This window comes from Chroicocephalus ridibundus, chromosome Z (assembly GCF_963924245.1).
Source record: "Chroicocephalus ridibundus chromosome Z, bChrRid1.1, whole genome shotgun sequence".
Taxonomy (NCBI): Eukaryota; Metazoa; Chordata; class Aves; order Charadriiformes; family Laridae; genus Chroicocephalus; species Chroicocephalus ridibundus.
Window position 1 is genome coordinate 42,911,747 of NC_086316.1, and position 25,397 is coordinate 42,937,143.

The window sequence follows — 25,397 nt, forward strand, 5'->3', positions numbered from 1 at the left end:
TAGTCTCTCAGCTATTTAAATGTCTCCCAGCACAGCCTTTGGCTGCAGTCACAGAAGAATCAGGAAGTTTCAGGAAGACAGCACTTGAGATGGTTTAGCTAATGAATGGTGTGGATTTTAACGTGTGTGCTTGTATACAGTATACCGATAGAGAAAGGTCAGAGAAACCGTAACAAAATGTTTCTAAAAGCTTTTATGGACATTTGGATGGAACGACTGGTCTGATGAGGCCAAGAACTCACTGTGGGTGGGCACAGTCTTTTATATATGATGAAAAATAAATATTGCATGCTCAGGCAGAGAGTCTGTCCCAAGACAAGACCAAAGCAAACAAAATTCAGAGATTTCTCTGTACACGTTCTCTCCACTATTAAGAAAAACACCTGATGCTTTTCTGTGCTTTTCCCACAGAAAGTGCTCCACTTATTTCTGTTTACATATTCTGTCAATAAATATAAGCTGCAAAGGTGAGATGGCAAAGCTGTCTTCCGCAACAGCACCTGTGTGCTTTGTTCTATCTTGAAACTATCCTAACCTTCAGTCAAGAAATTTTACCAGTCCAAGATAAATCTCTTAGCAGTTTGTTTAATGCTGCCATTTACCGCAGTTCTGTTTCAGATGTTGAGGCCAAATTCAAAACAAACAGAGATCAATAGGCTGGAAAGACTCATGATGATTAAAATGGGAAATCAGTTCTGGATTGGGCCTCTAAAGGAAAGCTATCACTGAAAAGAAAAGTCGAAACTTCTCTCTTCTTCCTCATTTCTGAAAGACATACTTTATTTTGCACTGTGTTTATTCCTCAGTGTGGTACAATTTCGGGGTTCTCTAAAATGCTGCCATTAAAAGAGGTAAAAAACTGTAACCTTAAAGTGCAATACAACATAGTGATAAATGTGCAAAACCAATTCCAGTGAGGAGATGTGCTGCATCAAAATGCATAATGCTAAAGACTTCAATGAGTTGGGAAATAGTCACTCTCTAGTAAAATAAGGATTGTTGCAAACAGAATTCAGATAAACTTTTAGAAGGATTCACTGCATCTGCAAGGAAAGCAAAAGGCTTGTGCCTTCCTCTCCAGAAGCAAAATCTAAGGCCAAAAAAGAAATATATTATCCAAGAAGGACCATGTGAATTTTGAGGCTTAAGTCTATGCTCCTATACCACACCTTCAGGATGAGAACTGTGATTTACGTGTCTCAAACCACACTTCACTGAAAACATACACCCGATGTCTTCTCTCAGGGTTAAGCACAAGACTGAAAGGACCCTTCCTGCAAGGCTGAGTTGAACACAGAGGTTTTGGGCTCCATGTCTGATGCCTGCTGGGCCTGACTGTGGCAGCTGAAGGGGTCCAGCCCGCAAATCCAGCCTCCACAGTGGTGGCCAGAGCATTGATGTGACTTGAAATCAAAGGCAGTTTACACATGTAGTCAGCCATAGGCTGCAGGAGCTGAAGGATGGTGGGTTTGCCTCTGCCCTTCCCCTGTTGCAGAGGGGTGGGTAGCAGTCCCTTCTCCGGGCACACTGTGGATGCAGTGAGGGTTCAGAGCCCTTGGGGAAGTACCAAAGGTTTACCTTGGTCATTACATTGGGTGCAGGACACTAGCGCACTTCTGATGATGCTAACACTGTTTCACATCATTTCCTACCAGGACAGATGAGTGCCAGCTCTCTGCTGCAATGGCTGAGGGTGCTGGCAAGCTGTGAGCCTCTGGCATTTTAGCTGCTTCTGATCCCTCTTCTCTGCTTTCCTGGGCTTGAGGGTGCCGGCCACAGGACGGTATAAATATGTTGCTGTTAATGTTGGGGAAGCTGCTACATACCATACCGGGAATATCTGATGGTTTATCAGACAGGATGGTTCATTAGACAGGATTAGTACTTAAAAAAGGACATCAATCTTTATGTCACACAGCATAAGCCAATCTCTATGTGTTGGAAGACATGGATTCAGGCTTATTAGATAGTTATTTGATGAAAGGTTTCTAATAGGTACGGTATCAGCCTTTTTTAGGTACCAGAAAAGTTACTACTGAGGTCCACTGTAGTAATTTGTTCATTCCCAAAATGAGCAGATACAGTATGCAAAATGAGGTTAGGATTTACCATCAACATAGACAGGATCAGCATTGCTGGACAATGATAACACAAATCATCTTACTCTCACCTGATGATACAGCACCTTTGTGCACTCGCCATTGCACAAGTGAACTTCACGGACCGAAGCACCACAAGCACATGACAACATGGACAGTCTTGGAAAGAGCAACCTTGTGTAACAGGGTACTTCCACTTCTACATCAGAGGATGAAGAACGAGCCCATAAGCTTTTGCCTTGTGCTTTTTACCACCCAAGAAGGAGCTTTTCAAGCTTTCTCACACAGTGCCGGTCAATGCATTTCTATCTGGAGGCATTCCCATTGCTATTCCAGTCTCAACAGCCTCCTGAGTGAAGACTGCAAATACTGCAGAACAGTTGCTTTTCTTCTGATGATAATAAAACAGGCACAAGACAAATCATGTCCTCCTGCACAAGCGGTCAGAGCAAATCAGTCATGTATTGTTCTTTCTTTGCCAAAGGCTGAGACTGAGGTTCTTTTTCTTTTCCTTTTCCATTTGTTTCTCCTTTTTTCTGTTCCTCCCTACTTTGTGTGGGACATGTTCCCCTTCATGGGTATTGTTTTCAGCTATTTCTTTCTTTTTGTTAAGGCAGCCACAGGCATTCCAGGCTGTGGGCACCAAAAAAATGAGAGCACATCCTTGAAAGACAGCCTAAGAAATGAAATCTAAACAAATCCTAAGCAACACTCAGAGATGAGAGGAGCTGTGTGGGAACGGCTTCACTTCAGAAAGTTTCTAACTGAAAATGTAGCTCAAAGAAGTATTCATAATGGCAGCTGAAAATTTTGTCAAATCTGGATTTCCCTCAAAATGATATAAACTGGAAGTTGTTTGATGCTAGATTTGGCTTCTCACTATCCAATCTTGGGAATAAATAACCATGTGATGAAGACAACCACCTCACTTTCCATTCTGTCTTTCCAGTACTGTGAGAAACAAACCAAGGTGGGAGAAGAGGGAAAGGGAGTGCTGCTGTGCAGTCAGCTTCGCTTCCCATTTCCTTAACTCTGACTCCAACCCTCCAGTACAACTCAGTGCCACTCAAGGGATCCTCTTGGAGATTGAAAGCCTTTTTCTGCACCCTGCAACCTGTACAATTACTGACCATCAACAGAGTTTCCAGCAACCAGTTTCAAAGGCTTTTAGGCAGCTAAAGGCAAAGCAATCATCTACTGGAATTGTCCAAAGTACTAAGCTGACTAATGCTCTGATTTCTATTGACCAGACTTTACACTTCCAAGCTGTTCAGGGGCTTTTTAGAGAACCAGTTAGTTGTTGATTTAGCACCTGAATGCCTTTAGGATGCTCATTTCATGTGCTTAGCTGACATCTGAGAATGGAATTTAGATTCCCTAAATGCAGAAATTAAAAAAAAATCCTAAAGACATTATTAGTTGTACAGAGATACACTGCAATTTAGAGAAACAGGCAATAATTGGTATGCATACACCACATATTTTTTCTAAATGTAAACAATACCTCCATGCAATACATTTTCCATTTAAATGTTTAATTGCCCCCAAAAGCTAATGGGCAAGTCACTGGCCAGAGGTACTGCACAACTTTTCATCAACAGAACTTTTAACAATTTCAGACCTCACTGCAGGGTCTTGACTTAGGTTATTTGAGACTTTGTTTTCCCTGAAGGGGTTTTATACTTCAGTCACAGCGATTCCTCTGCAATCTGCAAATAATAGTCTTCAATTATTATGGGCATTGATGGGCTAGAGATAAGACCCACCAAGTGTTCGCCTCATACCAGATCTGTGTACCTCATGACTTAATACACATTCTGGCCTTTGAAGAACTATAACCTGGCTGAGAAATTCATACCAACCCTGATGGCCAAGGAACTACTGAGCTAAAGGGTTGCCTGTCTCTCCTTTTGCCTGTAAGTCATAGTCCCACTAAGCAGAGGTCCCTTTGGTACCCTTCGCAGACAGAGCAGCTGGTACTGAAAGGTTCTCTCTCTTCTGTCCAACAAACCAAAAGAAAACTAGCTTAAGGGAAAGTGAGAAAGGGAGGGCTCTAAAAGATTATCATAAAGATACATTTCAGCAGTTGGGGTTTTATTTGTGTTAATTAATGACATAAGCGTGTTCCTGGAATCCTCTACCCACATGATTGTATTTTCTAAATGAGTCAAAAATGCTGAGATCAGGTATTCTATTATACAGAATACATGTCTAAACTGAAACAGGCATATTAATTAAACACCTTCCAGTGAAAAAAACCCAGCATTATCATTTTTCCCCAACTGTTGCTGTGGAAAATGAGAAGCCCATTGAGAGGTTTAATTAACAAGTTAATGCTGAAAAAATTATTTGAAGAATATTACAGAGTATTTCAGAGTACTACCACCTGTGTTACTTTTATCTCTGACAACATTTTAAATGGCTATTACGTTCCACTTGCTGCTGGCCCACCCTATGCCCATAACACACATGCAGCTAAGCATGAGACAATAAGGAGCTCCCCTGCAAAACCCTGTCAAAACCAAATCAAATATACCAGATCAGCCTTATGAACCTTGGTGGCATTTTTGCTGGGAAAGGCTTCTCAAGACAGAATGACAATTGAGCTGCATGGACCACAGAATAAAAAGGGTTTGGGAGACTAGCCACCCCAAAGAAGCTGATAAGCCCTCCTGCTTGCGGGGAGAGACAAGGCTTTCCACATACCAGCTGCATGGATCCAGCACCAGTGGGGAAAGAACCTCTCCCACAGAATCTGATAGCCAGAGTACAAATGATATAGGAAAGGGAGGGACAGAGCAGGTGAACTCCTGCTGGGCGCATGGGCTGCCATGCAAGCCAATAAACCCTCATTCACACACAGAAACACGTAAATAGTAGGGGCGTGCATATATTCAGAGTGGGCTGTGGATCCATCTCCTGTTCCGCTGGCTCCAGGTGTAACGTAACCCATTGCTATGCAGGGCCTCCCTGCACACTGGGCACATCTGCAAACTTGCAAAGCCAACCACAAGGTCTCCTCCAGAAGAGCTAAACTGCTCTCACAGGTCACAGCCTCAAAGCAGTTACAGCCTTACTTCCTCAGAGACAGCTACTGGCAAGAGGTGTGAAGATGTTATATACAGCTGAAAACCAACATGGCTCACACTGCAAGTGCAATAAATACTACCCTGTTTTAACGGATGCTTATTGTGGACAACCGTATTCCTGATCATTTTCTCCCAAAATTCATCTTTGGGTGAGGTTGTGCCCAGGGCCAACTGCATTTTACACACTCATGTTTCTTAATAACGATGCACTTGCTTGGTGATGATCTCAAGAAAATTATAAGTCGGATTTATGAAATAATTTTGGTTACAAAGTTATTTGATTTACATCTGATCTTCTCACACTCTAGTATTTATTAGACTTAAAATTTCTTATTTTATTCTTATTGAAACTACCTTGCTTCCCCTAGGATCTGTATTTCTTATTCAGCCAAAACTCTCATTGACATAAAGGAATAAATCCAAGGCCCAATCCTGCTCTCATGCTTAGGCTCGTGATAAGCAGGTTTTCACAATGGATTATTTTTTTTTTCCATTCAGCTTAAATATGACAACCCGTTTAACGTCTGTCATGTTATTTTTCCATTATGCTTTTATATAATGCAGCTTTCTGTATATAAAATCAACATCCATAGAACTTAGTATGCAGTATGGAGTCTGAAAGGCATAATGTAATCTTTACAATATTAACGGTGCTATTTGTCATTTACTTATTACTACATATTTTGGTGCCAAAATAGTGTATGTATTTCTGATACAGATGTACTGTCAAATGACAAACTGAATGTAGCAATGCCACTGAGATTGGCATGTACACCTACTAAAAAAGCACCACATTGTGTTTTTTTGATCTTGACTAATACCCTAATTGCAGAGAATGCCTGTGTACGTGTTTAATTTCACTTTATATTTCATAAAGTCCTTAAGTGTGCTCTTGGTTGCATCAAGCCCATGGTTGGCTTGATGTTGACAGTGCATTTCAGAGCTTTGCTGAAGAAGAGCAGTGGGCTTACCTGAAGTTTACTGGATGAATTTACACAAGAAGGTGCACACCCTACCTGAATTTTGACACTGGACACTTTCCTGAGAGTGTACGTTTCACGCTGGCCTGCCTTGTGCTCTGTCTCTGTAGTTGAAATGCATACTTTGTATCTCCATTGCCCAGATCTCCTTATAACATCCACTATTTAGCCAGTATGTTTCACGTGCTGTGTTTCCAGGTGATAACACTGATGCTATTTATAAATTAAAGATCAGAGTCCAAGATGGTTTTTCTTGCAGTTGCACTTCCAGCATTTGGACTCTCAGAGCAAGTAGTTTACCGAATAATTCAGGTCACAGAACAACATTCTCTGTGATGAAATGCAAATATTTTGCTGAAAGCATGATTTCTTGCCTTTTTTATTAGATGTAAATGGACTTCATGAATAGATTAAGACTTCAACACAAGTACCTTCTGGGGACAAAAGTGATTCTGTAGGTTCACCTCTACGCTAAATGTGGAAATATTCCTTTCTATCCAGTTCTGGATTTTTAAGGAGGTAGAAATGCATGCTTTTCAAGTTGAAGGCTTCTGCCTTTGGGACAACTTCTTCCATTACGTTGGAAAACAAAAGAAACACAGGTCTGATGAATATCAGAATGAGAAGCAGAAGTTAAAAAAATCTAATTTCTCTGGATTTATGTATTACCTGTTACATTTGATTTGTTGAGCAAAGGAAATATATGACCACAAAAAATATCCGAGACTCACTATGCTATGGTCTGGGAGATAAATCTCTCATCCAGTCAACAAAAGTCAAATGCAACTAATGAAATACATCCCCGATTTCTGACATATGTATGACTTGACGAACAATTGCAAAGACATGCATTTTAAATGGTGACTGCAAGCAGAGATTAAAACATGCAATCAAACTACAAAATTATTTAGTCAAGATGACAAAATACACCTTCATATACCTTTGTATCTTTATTCAGACAATATCTCTCTCATACATTTACCTTGCCAATAAAATATCTCCAGAGCAAAGCACACAATTTACAAGCAGTAAATACTTTATGTATATTCCTCCCTGTAATCTCAACCTCATCCATGTTCAGCTTTCAGCATCTAAAGCTTTTTGGTTTTCAGCATCTGAAGATCCTAAGTCAGTGTCTTGTTAAGCCTCCCAACCTCTGAATCCCGACTACTGATGAATGTCAAGACTGGCAAGTTCAGCCTGGACAGCAAGGCTTTTCCTCTCAGTCTGGATTTCACTAAGATTGATCAGTTTTGGTCCTCTGCATTCTGGCTGTTGAGGTCATGGTGTCTTTTTATAGGAAAATGAGCTGCTTACAAATTTTCATCTTTGTGAACTTTGGGAGTTAATGGAAAATCCCCAGGCTTAGGTCTTAGCTGGCTAAGAAACGACTACAGCAGCCTTTCTTTTGTGGTCACTCAGATATAAAAGCCTTTCAAAAGAGATGGAAATGCTGACAGAGTGTTTCTCTTGGAAGACTCTTCTTCTGTGCACAGGGACCAACTCAGCCTATTTTTTACCCTGTAATGTTTGTCAAAAATTACCCCTATTCCTCAAAACTGTAGGAGAGTGTAGGGTGACAGATACAATGTGAAACACACCAAAATTTGTCAGATGGGAAACAAAGTCAAATGGAGATTGTCAGCTGCAGCAGTACTCATTGTGCATTGCTGTTTTCTGCAGGACACTGTGTGTGCAGGATGAGCAGCACGCAGAAATGAACAAATCTACTGCTCTAGGTCAGAGGCCTAGCATATCCCAGTGGTGCAGAGGGTGTCTTGGTGAATTTTCCTTCTCGCCTGTAGCTTTCATATCACCAGACTCTCATGTCTCAGCTCTGCAGTGAGAGCCCGTGCACCCAGCAAGGAAATATGGCCAGGCTCTGCTATGGTACTCCTGAGACAAGAACGCCTGAGGAATACACACTGTGTGACCACATCTCCTCCTTCTGTTGAACCCACCCTGGAAATACAAACTTCTTTCTTCATATCAAATGGCACACTGCTAGGGCTGGAGAGAAGGTTCTCAGCCTACTCCAAAACGAAGAGAAACCAGTCTGCCTTGCAGGGTGTGAGTGATCAGAGCAATGGAAACAACTGGGTATTGAACTACAAGTAGCTCCAAGCTTACACAAACAGCCTGGGAGAGGAAATGCAGCTCAGTGGATCCCAGTATCTGGCTGGCTGTTCCCCTCTGCTCTCTGTGGCAGCCATGCCAGGGCTGTCTCCCCAGGCTGGCAGAGCAGGGCCAGCTCTGCACCCTCACATGCTGCTGCCATGCTCAAATGCTCCCAAATCATGAAACTGAGTTTAAAAAGAATCTCAATGTAATGAACAGAAGAAAAACAAATCCAATTTTTTTTTCCTGTTTTCTCAGCCTCCTGGGGTCTGGCTCACATTCTCGAGCTTTTCCTCACATTTTTTTCATTCTAAAATGAAATCTGACATCATCGCCAGACTCCAAGACATATGATTTTAAAGAGGTAAGTCCAGTACTGTGGGAGTTATGATAAGAAACGCAGCATGAAGGAAATGCAGCTGCTCCAGCACGTAAGTCAGTCTAATTAGGTGCCCAACTGAAATGCCTCTATGCAAATGCATGTGGCATGGGAAACAAGCAAGAGGAGTTAGATATGTGTGCACGCCTCCAGGGCTACAATCTCATTGTCAACAGGGAGAAGTGGAGGAATGGCTTCTATGACTGGAGTGTTGGAATGAAGGGATACAGACTCTTCAGGAAGGACAGGCAGGGGAGACAAGGAGGGGGTGTTGCCTTCTATGTCAATGAACAGCTGGAGTGCATGGAGCTCCAGCTGGGGATGGATGAAGAGCCAACAGAGAGCTTATGGGTCAAGATTAAAGGGAACATGGGGTGGGTGACATTACAGTGGGGGTCTGCTACAGGCCACCTCACCAGGACGATAGAGCAGATGAGGCTCTCTATAGACAGATAGGAGTGGCATTGTGTTCACAGACAGTCCTCATGGGGGACTTCAACCACCCTGATATCTGTTGGAAGGACAACACAACGGGGCACAAGAAATCCAGGAAGTTCTTGGAATGTGTTGACAAATTCTTCAAATGGTAGGGGAGCCAACAAGGAGAGGAACCAAGCTGGACCCTGTCTTTACCAACAAGGAGGGGCTGGTGAGGAATGTCAAGCTCAAGGGTAGCCTTGGCTGCAGTAATCATGAAATGGTAGAATTCAAGATCCTTAGGGCAGCTCGGAGGATGCCCAGCAAGCTCTGGAGAGTCCTAGACTTCAGGAGAGCAGACTGTGGCCTGCTGAGGAATTCGCTTGGCAGGGTTCCATGGGAAAAGGCACTGGAGGGGAGAGGGGCCCCAGGAAGATGGTTAGTTTTCAAGGACCACCTCTTCCAAGCTCAGGAACAGTGTATCCCAAGAAAGAAGTAGTCAGGCAAAAAAAGCCAGGAGGCCTGCATGGACGACCAAGATGCTCCTGGACAAGCTCAAAAGCAAAAAGGAGGCCTACAGAGGGTGGACGCAAGGACAGGTAGACAGGGAGGAATACAGAGAAAATGTCCGAGTGGCAAGGAACAAATTAGGCAAGCTAGAGCCCAGATAGAATTAAATCTGGCCAGGGACATCAAGGGCAACAAGAAAAACATCTATAAGTACATCAGAGATAAAGGGAAGACTAAGGGAAGACTAGGGAAGATGTGGACCCTCTCTGGAAGGAAATAGGAGACCTGGTCAACCACGATATGGAGAAGGCTGAGGTACTGAATGACTTTTTTGCCTGAGTCTTCACTGGCAAGGGCTCTAACCACACCATCCAAGTTGCAGAAGGCAAAAAATGGGCTATGAGAATGAAGAACCACCCACTGTAGAGGATCAGGTTTGAGACTATCTAAGGAACCTAAAGGTACGTAGGTCCACGGGACCTGATGAAATCCATCCACAGGTCCTGAGCGAACTGGTGGATGAAGTTGCTAAGCCATTTTCCATTATATTTGAAAAGTCGTGGCAGTCTGGTGAAGTTCCCACTGACAGGAAAAGGGGAAACGTAACCCTCATTTTCAAAAAGGGAAAAAAAGAAGACCCAGGGAGTTACAGGCCGGTCGGTCTCACCTCTGTGCTGGGCAAGATCATTCCTCCTGGAATCTCTGCTAAGGCACATGCAAAATAAGAAGGTGATTGGTAACAGCCAACATGGCTCCACCAAGGGCAAGTCATGCCTGACAAATTTGGTGGTCTTCTACAACAGTGCTGCAGCATTGGTGGATAAGGGGAGAACAACCGACATCATCTACCTGGATTTATGCAAAGCATTTGCAAAGTCCTACGTGACATCCTGGTATCTAAATTGGAAAGGCATGGATTTGGTGGATGGACCACTTGGTTGATAAGGAAATGGTTAGATGGCCACACTCAAAGAGTTGCAGTCAACGTCTCAATGTCCAAATGGAAAACAGTGATGAGTGGCGTTCCTCAGAGTTCGGTACTGGGACCAGTGCTGTTTAACATCTTTGTCGGAGACATAGACAGTGGATTGAGTGCACCCACAGCAAGTTTGACACCACCATCAAGCTGTGTGGTGCTGTTGACATGCTGAAGGGAAGGGGTGCTATCCAGAGGGACATGGACAGGCCCAATTAGTGGTCCCATGCCAACCTCATGAAGTTCAACCAGGCCAAGTGCAAGGTCCTGCATGCACGTCAGGGCAATCCCAAGCACAAATACAGGCTGGGCAAAGAATGGATTGAGAGCAGCCCTGAGGACAAGGACCTGGGGGTGTTGGCTGATGAGAAGCTCAACATGAGGTGTCAATGTGCGCTTGCAGCCCAGAAAGCCAACCACATCCTGGGCTGCATCAAAAGAAGCATGGCCAGCAGGTCAAGGGAGGTGATTCCACCCCTCTACTCCACTCTTGTAAGACCCCATCTGGAGTACTGTGTCCAGCTTTGGAGTCCTCAGCACAGGAAGGACATGGACCTGCTGGAACAGGTCCACAGGAGAGCCACGCAGATGATCAGAGGACTGGAGCACCTCTCCTGTGAAGACAGGATGAGAGACTTGGGGTTGTTCAGCCTGGAGAAAAGAAGGCTCCAAGGAGACCTTATAGCAGCCATCCAGTACCTAAAGGGGCCCTACAGCAAAGGTGGGGAGGGACTCTTTATGATTGAGTGTAATGATAGGATGAAGGGTAACCATTTTAAACTGAAAGAGGGGAAATTCAGATTAGATATTAGGAAGAAATTCTTTACTGTGAGGGTGGTGAGGCACTGGAACAGGTTGCCCAGGGAAGCTCTGGATGCCCCATCCCTCAAGTGTTCAAGGCGAGGCTGGATGGAGCTTTGAGCAGCCTGGTCTAGTGGGAGGTGTCCCTGCCCATGGCAGGGGGGTTGGAACTAGATGATCTTTAAGATCCCTTCCAATCCAAACCATTCTATGATTCTATGATTCTACAAAATGATAAGAATAACAGTCCTGCTTCTTTTATCCTGTAAAAGTCTTTCAAGAAGGTGGTGGACTGAAGCAGAGCATTGCTGCAACTTTCCTGCCTAACGGGGACAACCAAATCCTGGCTACGTATATGTTAAAAAGAAATCTATAGTTAAAGAACAAGGAAAGTCATAAAATGACTGAGTTCACTTTTAACTAAATGGTGTTACAATTCCTGAAACGTAAGTGAAAATCCCTAAGCACAAATTGAAAAATTCAGTGTTCAAAATGGGATAGAAGAGGGATGCTCTAAAAACTTCTGTCTTTAAAATTTGCATATGCAACTAGCAATTTTACTGTGGAACTGGAGCTATAGACTGTAAATTCATTTTTTCAGATCAGCAAAATAAATCAAAATTAATTTACAAAAATTATTTCTACCAACTTGTAATCAGCTTCAGACTTTCCCTAACAGAGGCCAACAATAATAAATATCCAAATCACACATTCACATTCCTGCACTTTAAGGAACACAATCCCAAACTGCAGAAATATAAATGAAATAGCAAGATTACCTCATGAAGATATACAAATTTTCCATATGAAAGCCACAATTACCACATCATCTGAAATGCAATGGCTATATGTATGGCCAGACGCTGAAAACATCTTGCCACTAAACCATCCACTGTCAAGTCAACAAGCCTGCCCAGTATGCTATTTTCCATCATTGATAATATCTTTAGGGATGAAATCAAGTGAGTTGCAAGTATGGATCAGCAGACTGATGTCAGTGCAGCTGCTATTTATACACCCAACGATAAACCCTGGAGCTTGCAAACCTCTCCATAAAAGGGCAAAGCTCCAGCCTTCCTTTCAGTTGCACCGAAACAACCATGGTGACTTCATGGGGCATGGGTGGGAGTTACTGGGGTGGTATTCAGAGAACAATTTGATTTCCAAAATCCCAAAAACCACCTGCAAGCAGAATCTCATCCTGGGCACTTCCACTGATGTTTTATGCATGGCCCCTCCTCAGGTTTTGCTTTTCACATTACTGTCAACACAGCAATATTATTTACTGACTGCATTTCCACGATTAATCACAGAAATGTAATAGTAATGGGGTGATATAGTTGGCAACTACAATTTCTGTGCAGAGATGTAGAAGAGTGATTTTTGAAATACCATGGTATTAATTAAAATACCAAATAACTTAGGGGCTGTAACATCTCATAAAATTAGCGAAGCTAACCATCTAGAAATAGCATCTATGCCTACAAGATATTACATCATCCATTTAATTTCAGGGGACAAAAACCTTTGCAAGGTTTGCCATCCATGCAAGGTTTCTGCACCTGGTGATGTTGCTTCACTACAAAGTTAGGGCCCAATTTTCAACAGCAACAACTGAATACTGTTGGTAATTCCCAGGCAAGAGGTTTGCAGGCTGACGCTAATACAGCACAACCTGGTTTATAATGACTTAAGTGCAAAGAGCATTTCACCACATCCAGGCTGCGGACTCTCTCTCACACAACTGAAATCAGAGTTGTTACTGTTAGCCAAGTACTGCCAAAAAGGAAAAACCTTTGGATTTGACACAAAAAGGAACCAAGAAGTCTGGTATGTGTCTGAAACATGTCTGTGCACCACAGACTGTAAACTTTCAAGGTGGAAATATTTAGGATATTGGAGTGGCAGAGAAGCCCACCAGCCATCAGCAACCAAGGGTACATGGCAGGGAAAAGAAAAGCCAGGAGTGCCGGGACAGGGTGTCACACAAACAACTGCTGAAGAAGCATCAGTGAGTTTGCTGGTGAGGAAAACGGGTAGCTAAGATGATGAGCAGCTGATATGATGGGACATATCAGCCAATCCCAGTTGGAAGATGAAAAGTAATTTTCCACCGTTATGTCAATTAAAGGTACAGATGAGCATTTGTGCTGAAATCTGGGACAGAAATTCAGTCCTCCTGAGTGATGATTGAAACCCAGCCCCTCAAATCAGTGGGTCTTTGGTCTTTATCAGTTTGCTTTTCCCACCTCAAACTCTGTCTCTCAACAGGAGGAAAGTGTTTTAACTTTTAGCCTGAGACTGACTCTTTAGAAGCCATCACTCTTTGGGATTTAGCTATTCAGTAGTGAAAGTACCAATTTACTGATACAGTGATGGAATTTCGAACTAAATTGACTGCAACCAACTTTTTAATTTCCTTTTAAATACACACGCTTTTAATACTTTGCAATGGAGCTTGATACCACTGTATTCAGAAATGTTTATCTGTAGACAAGTCAAAATTTGGCTTAAGTAGATAACAAAAAAGAAAGTCGACTTGCTACTCACAGCAGACATACTCCTTCATCTTTCTGTGAAAACTGCAATATGATCTGTGTACAGAATCACCTAGCTCAACGTCTCACCTCCTTCCACAGACCAATATATGCTAAATACGTAAGAATCCTTTCCAGCATGACTATCAGTGATTGCTGTGTTTAATGGTAGCGGACAACGGAACTTAGACGAGATAGGAAATAAATGTTAATTATCTTGCTGGAGATGAGAAACCAGATGACATCTGGAGCTGGCATTATTGTAAAGAGGAAAAAGGTATAAGAGCTACTTAGCTTAGAGGTTTATAAATACCAGACATACACATCAGGAGAAGGTTGGCAGGTTAAGAAAGGACAAGTGCAGCTCTGTAATAATAAGAGTGAGAGACACAGAAAGAAAGTATATGTGAAATTATTTATGGGAATACCATTTTTGTCTGAGACGATTTTAATTACGTTCTTAATTGGATAGATACTCAGTGTGCTAGGAGAAATCTGCCTTGGCTTATACACTGCCACAGTTTACCCGATTCTCTCTGCTAAAGCAATAAAACCACAAAGACTGGGACCACCATGGTAATGTGGCAGAATGCAGCACATCAGCCCCATAAACCTCCCCAGAGCACCGTAGCAAAGTCTTGAGCTGCACCCTGCAAGCATTTATGCACAAACTGAACTTCACGTATTGTCATTAATTTCCCCAACACCATGTGAGTTTCACTGCAGCACATAAGACCAAACACAGACTTACATATTGTTAGGATCAGGACCTACTTAGCACTAGTCAGCAGTGATTTAATATGTCTGTACTTAATGCTCAGCTTAATAAATGTGAGAGAATTCTGTGTTTGGGTACAGTTTGGGTTTTTCCCCAGAACAGCATGTATGTTATTTTAACATTAATGCTGAAAGTTAAATACTCTGTAATCACTGATGTTTATTTAAAGCCATTATAATGTTGCCTAATGCAGCTGCGAACGGAGGCACAGTAGCCTCATATTTAAAAGCATGGCCTTTTTTATAACATTAGAGAGCTCTAGTGGGCATGTTGCCCATTTCTGATTCCTTAGTAGCTTCTCTTCTTCACAGGATTAAATGTTCTAATCAGAATGCATCTGTATAACATTTTCCTTGGGCTGATCAAGTACCAGCAATTCAGTGATTACCTTACACATCCCACTGCATATACTAGGCCAGATTATTCAAATATCCTCTGGTAGAAGAGATAATGGGGCATTTCTAATCACAAAATAGTGCTACACAAAAATGCTATGGTAAGAGCAAGCACCAGGGATGTACAATAGAAAGCAGAAAAAGATCTTCCATTGAATTGCTGAAACATCTTCTGTGGATTGTGCTTAGTGCAACAATTTAGATGTAGATGAGCATTAATATTCACAAGATACGTAGGTAGTCCAGCATCAGTCTTTGCAACCTTACAAGTCATGCAGATGCATACATGCCCTCGTGCACAGGTCAAGAAAGATTCCTATTACGACATTTAAGCTTTGCAAAGTTGGAGGTGAAGGTTTCTGACCTTGGCAGTAAGCCCCTAGCCTACAATTCATGCTATGAAGTGGTGTCATTCAGGGTAGGATACAGACAGGATGCAGCATCCCTTAGTTGCAAGCCCTCTGCTCACTGGCTATACTGGGAATCTGTGGACCGACTTCCCAGAGAAACTTCAGAAATTTATGTACGTTCACACAAAAAAAAGAGGAAAAAAGAGGCAGGAACAACCTTCTCTGAAACAGTTAAAGACCTTAATGTACTGATGAAAAATAATAAGCAGTGCAGTTACCATTAATAACAATATCCTTCAGGAATTTTTTCAGTTATCTGCTACAATGCTAATCACTGGTGCAAAAATCAACACTTCAGATGTCCAATTCTAAAAATGTTACTAGGTTTGAAGAATAGCAGCTGAAGTTAGGGATACTTTTTTTTTTTAACTATCCATAGTTAATTATGTTGAACTCTTCATATTTTTTCACATTTCACCTGTTTCTAGCTGAACATGAAAGAATTCATATGTGACATTTATTGTCCATCAAGCAACTTTCTGCTCTACTTTTAAATATTCAACATCTTTTCCGGCTGTAGAGGTTGAATTATACAATGAAATTAAAAGAATTGAAGTTTTAACCCTTGTCATTCTTATAACTTTACAAATATTCAGATTTCAAAGTTAGGTTATGTTCATTGCCAATACGATCAATTTAAAAGCAGTGCGTATGTAACAATACTGACTTCTGCTTCTGCCACAGGATTTGTTTTCTCCCAATAACACATTCAGAGCACAGGACTGGCCAAAGACCACTGAAATCAATGGAAAGGCAACCAGTGACTTGGATGGAATGTGGATCAGGCTTTGAGCATAACACTGCTGACTTGATTGACTCATCACACGGGATGAATTTGGCTTTAACAGATGTAAAGCGGTTCATCCCATGTACCTTTAACAAATTGAACACATTTTAACCCCACCCTTCCACTCCCAGGAATTTAGAGCACTTTGTTCTGCTAGCTGTGTTAAGAAGCCCCAGCACTCGCACAGGTAAAATGAATGACTGAAACACACACAGTTGTTTGTACTTACAGGTGTCTGGCTTGAGTTGACTGTTAGTAATTCCAAAATACTGGGGATTTTCGATGACGGGAATCTTCGTCATCCCAATAATGACTGCATCAGGACCCCCCTCAGAAGAAGACGGAGTGTTACTGCCATTTGAGATGTGGTGGAGGGGACTGGCTGAATCGTCATCATTGCTGATAACTGAAGAAGGACCTAGAGTTAGAAACAAAGATTTTCTTGTAACTCAGCACATGGTTCCCTTCCCTCAGAAAATTCTTTTTTCCTTTGGTCCAATTTGTCCTTCATCCCCATAGTCAACAGCTCTCTTTGTGTGCCTTCTTGACCTTACCTCAGGAATTTTATATGTCTGGGTACAGATGGAGAACAGTGGTTTTTTTCCATTAGGAGTTGGAATGTGAAACAAATTTTTGTACTGGTAGATCACCTAGAATACAACAGGGTCCAGCATAATCTGTCACTGGGAGAGATCTCCAAATGTGTTGAACTCTTTCTGTTATTCTCAGACATAAGCTATGAAATACACACATTATCTTTTTTACCTTATGCCCTACTTGGATCACACAGCAATAATTGCCAAAAATCCAGGGAATGCCTGACCTCCCTTTGAGGTGACATTGTAACAAGACAAAAGACATAGAGGATATGGGCTCATCCTGATGTGGGAAGGTAGTAATTTCTGAAAGACAACACGATTGAGAGCCAAAACGCAAGGGACAATTTTAACAGTCATAGAAGGCGTGCAGCAGAGGCTGAGAAGAGCAGTGGGTGAGACACATTCCCATCCCACCAGAAAGTCTGGGGTCACTGCAGAGGGGCTCACCCAGGCCTGGGGAACATTCCACTGGCATCCCCATCCATACCTGAGGCTAGTCACTTTTCAGAAAGCAGTTTATTTTGATCGGTAATTCAGTGACAGTTTTTGCTTTGTTTTCACTCTGTGCTATATATTTTTATCAAAAGTGCCACAGAGATCAAACCTTGTAAATGGGTAAAAAAAATGCTGCTTAGCATAGTGTCCCACTTCTGTGAGCTGCAGAGGGCTTTGATCTAACAGCGAGATCAGTGCAGGTAACATTTGAACTCTTCCCATCCAGCTCTGCCATTTAAATTCCACATTACACCGTCCAGTTTACATCCAGTATTCGAAGAAAACCAGAATCATCACATAGCAGCAACAACATTTTACATAATGTGCCAGCAGAGATCAGGCATGTCACATTTCACTTCCCTCTCCATCCATGTTAAACAGTGGTTTTGGGGTAGCATTCACATCTTCTAATTGTAACGATCAAAAGACGATGGTAGAAACATGGAAGAATTCACATTCTGGAAGTGCCTATCCTGGAACGGCATCCTCAGACAACACCCACATTTAGCTCGTGGGCAGCTGTGACAGGTGGGGCGAACGTCCCCCCAAAGAAGGGGGCAGCAAAAAGGACCTTGAGGATGATGAAAAGCTGTGTTTACTCCAAGTCACCAGTCACCCCATTGCAACATGCTGGAGCCCCAGACAGAGTCTTAGGTTGGTGCATGTGGGAAATGTTCTCATAGTTTGAAAAAGCACTTCCCACCCTAGCCTGAAACATTAGAGGTAATTTTTCAAATACCTTGCACTTCACTGGAAAGTCACTGTTGACAAATATAAGTGAAGTCTAGATCTCTGCAATTTATCAAGTGAAATACTAATACCAAGGCTGGTTTTGTCATTACTGATCAACCAGATCCTCAAAAGATTGATTCTACTCGGAAAGCTGACAGGATTAAGAGTTTTTGGTGAAGATTTCACTAATGAAGTGCAGAGCCTACGAAACTGTAGGAAAGGGTACCTCAGGTAGCACACAAGATACGTATGTGAAGTCACAACACATTTTTCAGGTGCATGAGAGGTGTCTGCAGTGGCAATAGAGTGCAAACGCATTTAAAACCACATTCAGTCTTTTCTAGCCATCATCCTTAGATCTCTGAACTCCCTGAATGTCAAGCTAGTGGCTCCAAAATAGCAGGCTGACAAATACACATTTTCTTGGGAAAATAAAGTCCTTTTATACTAATATAGCTTTAGTATGAGGGTCAAATCCCTTCTCTTACAGCAAATGGGCAAATTCTCTTGGGTCTGTAATTTAATAGAGGCACGCCTCTAAGTCCTTTTCAGCCCTACTGTTCTATGGTGCTCTTTTGTCATTGTTTGCTTCCACCACATATGCGGTGATGGCAAAGAAAAGTGACCATTACACATTTCTAGATGTTAAAGTGGGCTAATGAATAGAAACTCATTCTGTTCATCAAATCATTTCTGCACTGCTACAAGACCCGATTTTGTACAGTGAACTATTTTTTCAATCAGCATAAACCACAAAGTGCTGCAGGTGAAAAGCAGACAATTGTTCTATAAATCTATTTACTCCATTAGGCTAACTGGTAAAAATTAGTCTTCTGTGTGGTATGAAGCAGGCTCCAAGTATATTCAGCTCTCTGATGTAGGTGAGGAAACCTGGAAAACAACGTGGTTTCCGAGGCAATTCCTGGCGGTATGAAATAGTTTAAGAAAAATTCAACTCTAGAAACTTTGGGCTGTGTCACTTAGTGATCCCTCTCACTCATTTGCAAGTAATCAGCTCATGCAATGGTCTTTGGAAGTAGTTGTTTGGGTTCAAAATCCTACTTCCTATGTATTTCTTCTCTAATTAAGACAATGAGAACTCAACAGATGGAAAATTTTGTGTATCAGAGGCAGTTGAGCTCACATCCTTTCAAACTTCCCCTTTGCTAGGACCTTTTCGTCAATGTGAGCAAACTGGTACATAAACCATTTCCACACTTGCTTATTTGCCAGATTAGCCATTTACCATAAAGTTACATTTCATTTTTGGAATACATTAAGCCATGTTACAATTACCGGCCAGCACCGAAGCTGTATGTGACTGATGTTCTAGTAATGCAAAATCATTTTCTGGGATGTAAAATGAGGCCATCACCTGTGCTGACAAGAAGCTAGAGCTGCCCTTTTCTGAATATGCACTGAGCTCAAATTGAAGGGTAATCTCTTAAAGCACCTTAAAGTGTGGTTTCATCCAGATGAAATGGGGTCACCAAATTACTTGTCAAAGGCAGAATGAGTATGATAATTACCCTCAGTTACCTATTACTGGTTCTGTTTTTTATAAAATCTGTTGTTGGTTACACACCTGAAATCTGAAAATTTTAGACAAAATGTCATTGGTGGGAGTGAAAATTATGGGTTGTCAATAGCCATTAGCTATTGCCAAAAGCTGACTCACAGTCATGTTGAGCTTTTAAGAAAAATCCAGAGGCCTTCCTCACCTTCAAATGTGCTGCCCAACATCTTCACCCGATTTCATTGTTAGAGCATATTTCTTATCTTAAGAAGATAAAAGCTGCGGTCAGATGAGAAACGGTAGCCTGCTTGGAGAAGAAACATGAGAGCTATACACCCCGGGGCTGAATTTCTCTTTGACATTGAGCTAAAAACTTGTCCATTCTGCATCATGTAGGCCCAAGAAAAATCCCTTCTGTGTACAGCTCTCCGACAAAGTGGTAACATGTAAGAAAACTAATGATATTTGAAAGTCACAAGCTATTATAAAGCCAAAATACCTCCCACATCCCTAGGCTGTGAATGATCTTTGACATATGGTATGGGGAGAGGAAGAAACAGCAAACTTCTCGTACTGCACTTCCCACAAAAAATTGAGACAATCAATTGTCTGCTGGAATGTCTGCTGGAATGTTGAGACAATCAATTGTCTGCTGCTGGAATGGCGCCACGGTTTACCTTTACTAGTGCCAGCATCCCTCCCTGAAATATCTGTGGATTACACTTCTGTGCTACCTCTTGAACAGTGCATCTCAGCACTGTCCTTGAGCCTGGTGGTGCCAACAAATGTGATTTTCCTTAGGTTTAGAGAAAAAAAAGTCATTTTCAAGGTGTGCTGCTATTTCTGGCCAGGAGAAGGAGTTTCATGATTATAAACTACAGCCTTTCCTGGTGCTTCTATCGCCATCAGAATTAATGCAGTTTTAATATGCACGCTACCAAGACCTATCTACCCTGCTATTTGTTGAGTCTGTATTTTGCTTTGCACTATTTCAGACTTTTAGGTAGTTGGCTGTGGCAACATATCTGACTACCGGTTGCCACTGCAATAATCCACATGACCTTCCTGTGTATCCAAGTACAGAAAAAGTTCCAAAGCAAATAATAGCATGACTCAGCTAAACAGGCTCAGGGAAAAAATTAAAAGGAGAGGCTCTCAAATGCAGAATCAGAAAGAACATTCGGGTTTTGTTTGCACCTGTCATGACTTTGCAAGCACATATGCTTAGACTTTAGGTGGTCACAAACAAGCACTGTGTCCATCTACTTCTCCCTCCACCTACTCTGTCAAAGATACAAGCAATTTACTCTGCATGTTTGCTCTCCAAGCTCTAACAAGATCTCTTGGAGGCTACAATATTCTGCATTCTCCTCGCAACACACTTCTGTGCATCACATATCACTCCAGTTATCCCTGAAGTCACTTATGGCTCACTACTGGGAAACAATAGGAGTAATAATTATCAAAAAACCAGTCAATTTTAACTTTGTCGTTGGAGCTGTGTAGTTACAAGGATGCATCTGCTTAGTCAAGTGTTACGAGGCAGCTCAGGTAAAGAGGGTTATTTGTAGAGAGGATTTTGTGCTGTGATGGCTTAATAACCATGGCTCCTTCCATGAAAAATGATGTTGACTGCTAGGAAGATTTCTCAACTGACCTTGCACTAGCATTCATTCTTCTTACTTCCTCTGGGAACTGGGACCAGTCTATGCTGCGACATGGTAACAGCACACCATCAAGTCAAAAGCAGGACAGTGAGTGCATGTCACATCAGTTAGCATCACCTCTGCTGAATTTCAAAGCCATACTGAATCTTCTCTCTTTTTCCTTTTGGGAAGGGTGTATTTTTTCACCAGTTAAATACCTTGTTCTGAAAAACCAATTACACAAGATTTCTTTTCCTATGAGACTCCCATACTTGCTGATAGATTCTAAGTTCTTTTCTGCTTGCTTAAAAGGTAAGTTTTAGGCTTTAGCAGGAACAAACTTTTTTTTTTTTTTTCTGTTATCAAGCTAGGATCCAGCTTTCTTACCAGAACAGACATCTTTTTAGCTTAACTTTTGAATCACTATCTTATCATTCACTCCCTCTGGAAGACAACTCATCAATCACGGCTTGGCACACTTTTTTTCTGACTAAGGTGCTACAAGCTTTACTTTGAATATTCCTTTGCATTCCTAAGTTCAACAACTGTATGCAACTGTGATATCAGATCATGTTTATGCAATTCTATTAGACTGGATAAGAGAGGTCAGCACAATAGAAAGTAATGCAATTACAGAAACATTATTTTATATTATTGGTCTCTTAAAATGCTGCATGCTGAATACGGGGAATTGAATTAAAAGGCATAAATAGAATACAAGGAAAAAATTCAAAGCTGGCGGAATAAGCTTCCCAAAGAGAAACCAGTTTAGTCTCACGTTGCTTGGTGGAGCTGTTCAAAGTTAGATTCTTCTGCAAATCTAGAGTGGGCTTATTAAAATGATGGTCTTTGCTTTGCAGATGCCGAAGCATTTAATGAGGGAACACTCAAGGCAAGGTGCTTCTATGCCTTCTCAGCAGTTCAGATGTGCGGAGCAGTAGCATTTCTTGCTCCTCTGCACCTTCCAACTAAACCTTCTTGTACCTTATCCCCATCCCTGCCAACTCCCAGAAAACAGCCATTAGCCTTAGCCTCAGTGAAGTCATCTCAACAGTCACTGTCACACTCAGTTGCAAAACGAGTATTATGGGGTTAATTCTCCTTTGTTTGTGGTGGAGAAAACAAAAGAATAAGATCACCCCAAGCAACATTATACCCAAGTCCATCCTGCTGAAGCACACTGCTCTTCACAGCTCAAACACTGCACGTCCTTCCATCCCAGTGCAGCACACGGAGCCAAAAACTACACTGTAGTCATTAAGTCTGTGACTCAGAAAACCGAGACTTGCCAGGTTTGGGTGTTTAGAGGATAAATTATTTCACATCTTCTGACAGGTATCATTAATCTGTTTAACTGATTTGCACCCACCAGTGCTTGTTTAAGCTTGTACTCTGTTGCTTCTTGATATATGAGATGAGAAAAACTTTCTGACACTGCCCAAGAAGTTCAGTTCCCATCCAAGAGCATGCTCCAAAGAAGCCAGGGGAACCGGAATGGAGAGCTGGAGAACTCCCCCATACCCAGCAGACAAATGCCTCTGTTCCCTGTCAGCATGCACTTCTAACATTCTCTGAATAACAGAAGGAAGGGGGGTCCTTGGAGGTCTCTTGCAGGAATAAGTGGTTGAAAATAAAAGTTTAAACTCAAGAAGCAGTCTTTAGGAGTCTATTCACTTAAAACCATTGCAAAACAAAGTGGAGACATTTGTTTGAAAATCATGATGAAGCCACATCACTTTGACATAAAGTTTAATTTGGGTGATCAAGAATCCAAAGTGGATTGCTTTTGTTTTCATGTGACAAATCAATGTTTTATCTTTCCTCATTTGTTGAAGCTTCACAAGAAGACTAATTTGTGTTGTTATCACTGTATTGCTTTCATACAGAGCAAGTAAGTTACAGTGCCAGATTATTTTCTTTTCTACATAGAATATTTTAAGTAATGTATACCTTTGAGTCTAACAAAATAATAGGTATGTTATTCAGCTTTACAGTACCAAATTTTCAGCATTGCTAGGTGTCAAAACGTCCGTCACACTGACTTAAACGCCTTTCCCCTAAAACACATGTTCCTCTTGCTGGAAAAATTATTTCAAATGCCTGACTCCTCTAGAGAGCAACAAACACACAATCTGGGTAATTTCCACTGAAACGACTGCTCACAGATTTTAGCCACTCAAGTATTTCATCAGGCCTATTTGTTGTGGCTTTGAATCTAAGAGCCACAGCTGCATATTTGTTTGCTTCAGTTTTATTCTGGAGTGTGATTGTGAAAGAATCCCAGTCAGTTCCTTTCAGCTGCCTTTTTTCTCACAACTTCGTCTATATTCCCCTCTATGCATTCATTCACACATTGCTTTACACACAAGGCTAGAGCATTCCAGAGGTCATAGTTTCTGCAAGGGAGGTTTCCAAATAGGGAGGACTCCCTAGGGGACCCCTTCATAATGCATGTCACTCCCCAAAAGCCAGGCAACCTACAGGACTCAGGAACAAAAACACAGGTGTCTAGGCTGGAACAGACTGGCAAGACAGTTCCTCCAGGAAACCTCCTTTGCAGCACTGCAGAATCGTGCAGGAAAAAGGATGAGGTCTCTAAAACTTACTGGATTTGCTAGTACTGTCTGTGCACAATGAAAGGTGCATGACCCGCCTCTGCCCCTCACTCCGGGGCCAGCTCTCCCCAGGGATGCCATCAGCAAAGCCTCAGCCTGCAGCACAAAGGTTGCTGATTTCTTTCTCCTTTCAGACACAATGGGAGGCATTTGTATAACAGATCTTGCAACCACAATCTGGTACACATCTTCAAACTCTTAAGCACCATAACCAATAAATCCTCACAGTTCGTCCTTGGTGAGGTACATGCTACTATTATTCCCAATTTGGAGGCAACAAGAGGACCTTTGCGCAGCTCACTGGGTTGCCCAGCACTGCAGGTGTGATCTTTGTCAAAGTCATGATCAGGACTCAGGAGGGTCTGCCAGCCCCAGCTGTTGAACCACAGCGGCCTTTGGGACTTAGAGCCCTCCTTCAGCTTTAGGATAAATGGTGGATATACGGGTGCCCACTACTTCATAGACAAGTTTGCAGTATCTACAGCTCAAATGATGTACCCTATCCTCAAGAATGAGGAATTTATGACCTCTCATTATTGGTAGTCAAATCAAACACAGACCTGAGACAAAAATCTAGGAAGGATGAAGTGTATTAATCAACACGGACATGTGAGCCAGAGAAGTAAGGATACAAGGCAGCAGAAAATGTGAAAGAAGGAAAGAAAAAATGATTTATCTTTTTTAATATAGATCACCAAGACCATTCATTATAGCCACCTGCAGGTTTGGCTATCTCGGAAATGTGGGTAAAATTACAATCCCTCAAAAATATTACAGTGAAAAATCACTGCAATAAGAAAAAAGATCAGATGGAATGTGCTTGTTGGCATCAAGCAAAAAAAAATAATTCACCCAAAATTAAATCCTTCTTGCCTTTCATTTAACTTAAAAAACTATTTGATTAAGAACTGCTTCCCTCCACACTTTGCATAAATAATCTAAGTGTTAGCATTCCCATTCCTAGGGCTGGGAATGACATCCTCTGTTATCTAGAAGGTGAATGCAATATGTACAGAAGCAACACAAGTTTCCCCATGCTGCTTTGGCAGTCAGTCTATCTGAGAGAACAGCAAAGCTATTTGGAGTAGTCAACTTGAACAATTTTCCAAATTCTGTTTAGTTAGACATAGTTAGATAAATGGCAGATATGCTAGATTGTGAAGAAATGCTCCTGATATTAAACTTGTATTTGTTGTTTGTGTGCTTTTTTAAAAAAAAAACAAAGGCATTATTAATGAAACTATTGCCCTTCTTTAAACCCTTCCTGATTATTTCTTGGGAGTAAAGAGATACTGTCTACAGGCCTCTCCCATTCAAGCAAATGAGCTGAAAACATGGGGGAATTGGGATTTCTTTTATCCTAAACAGAGGTCTGAGGAGGTATACAGGATAACCTCCCAATAGAACGGAACAATCTTTATTTCATGCCTATGCTGAATAGGACAAAAAGGTAGACCTTGACTGGTCTTATGGAAAACACTTGGGGTTCTTTAAATGTTGATTTATATCTATTCAGAA

At 41.7% G+C, this 25,397-nt stretch overlaps 1 protein-coding gene across 3 annotated transcripts in view; it reads right to left on the reverse strand.

Moving 5' to 3' along the window:
- The window catches only part of NTRK2 (neurotrophic receptor tyrosine kinase 2), a 211,408-nt gene that overhangs the window by 76,398 nt on the left and 109,613 nt on the right, over positions 1-25,397 (reverse strand). For all 3 annotated transcript variants that reach the window (XM_063321389.1, XM_063321390.1, XM_063321391.1), the window contains one exon: positions 16,506-16,694. In XM_063321389.1, coding sequence (XP_063177459.1) covers positions 16,506-16,694 — 189 coding nt within the window. The remainder of the gene's footprint in view (positions 1-16,505; positions 16,695-25,397) is intronic.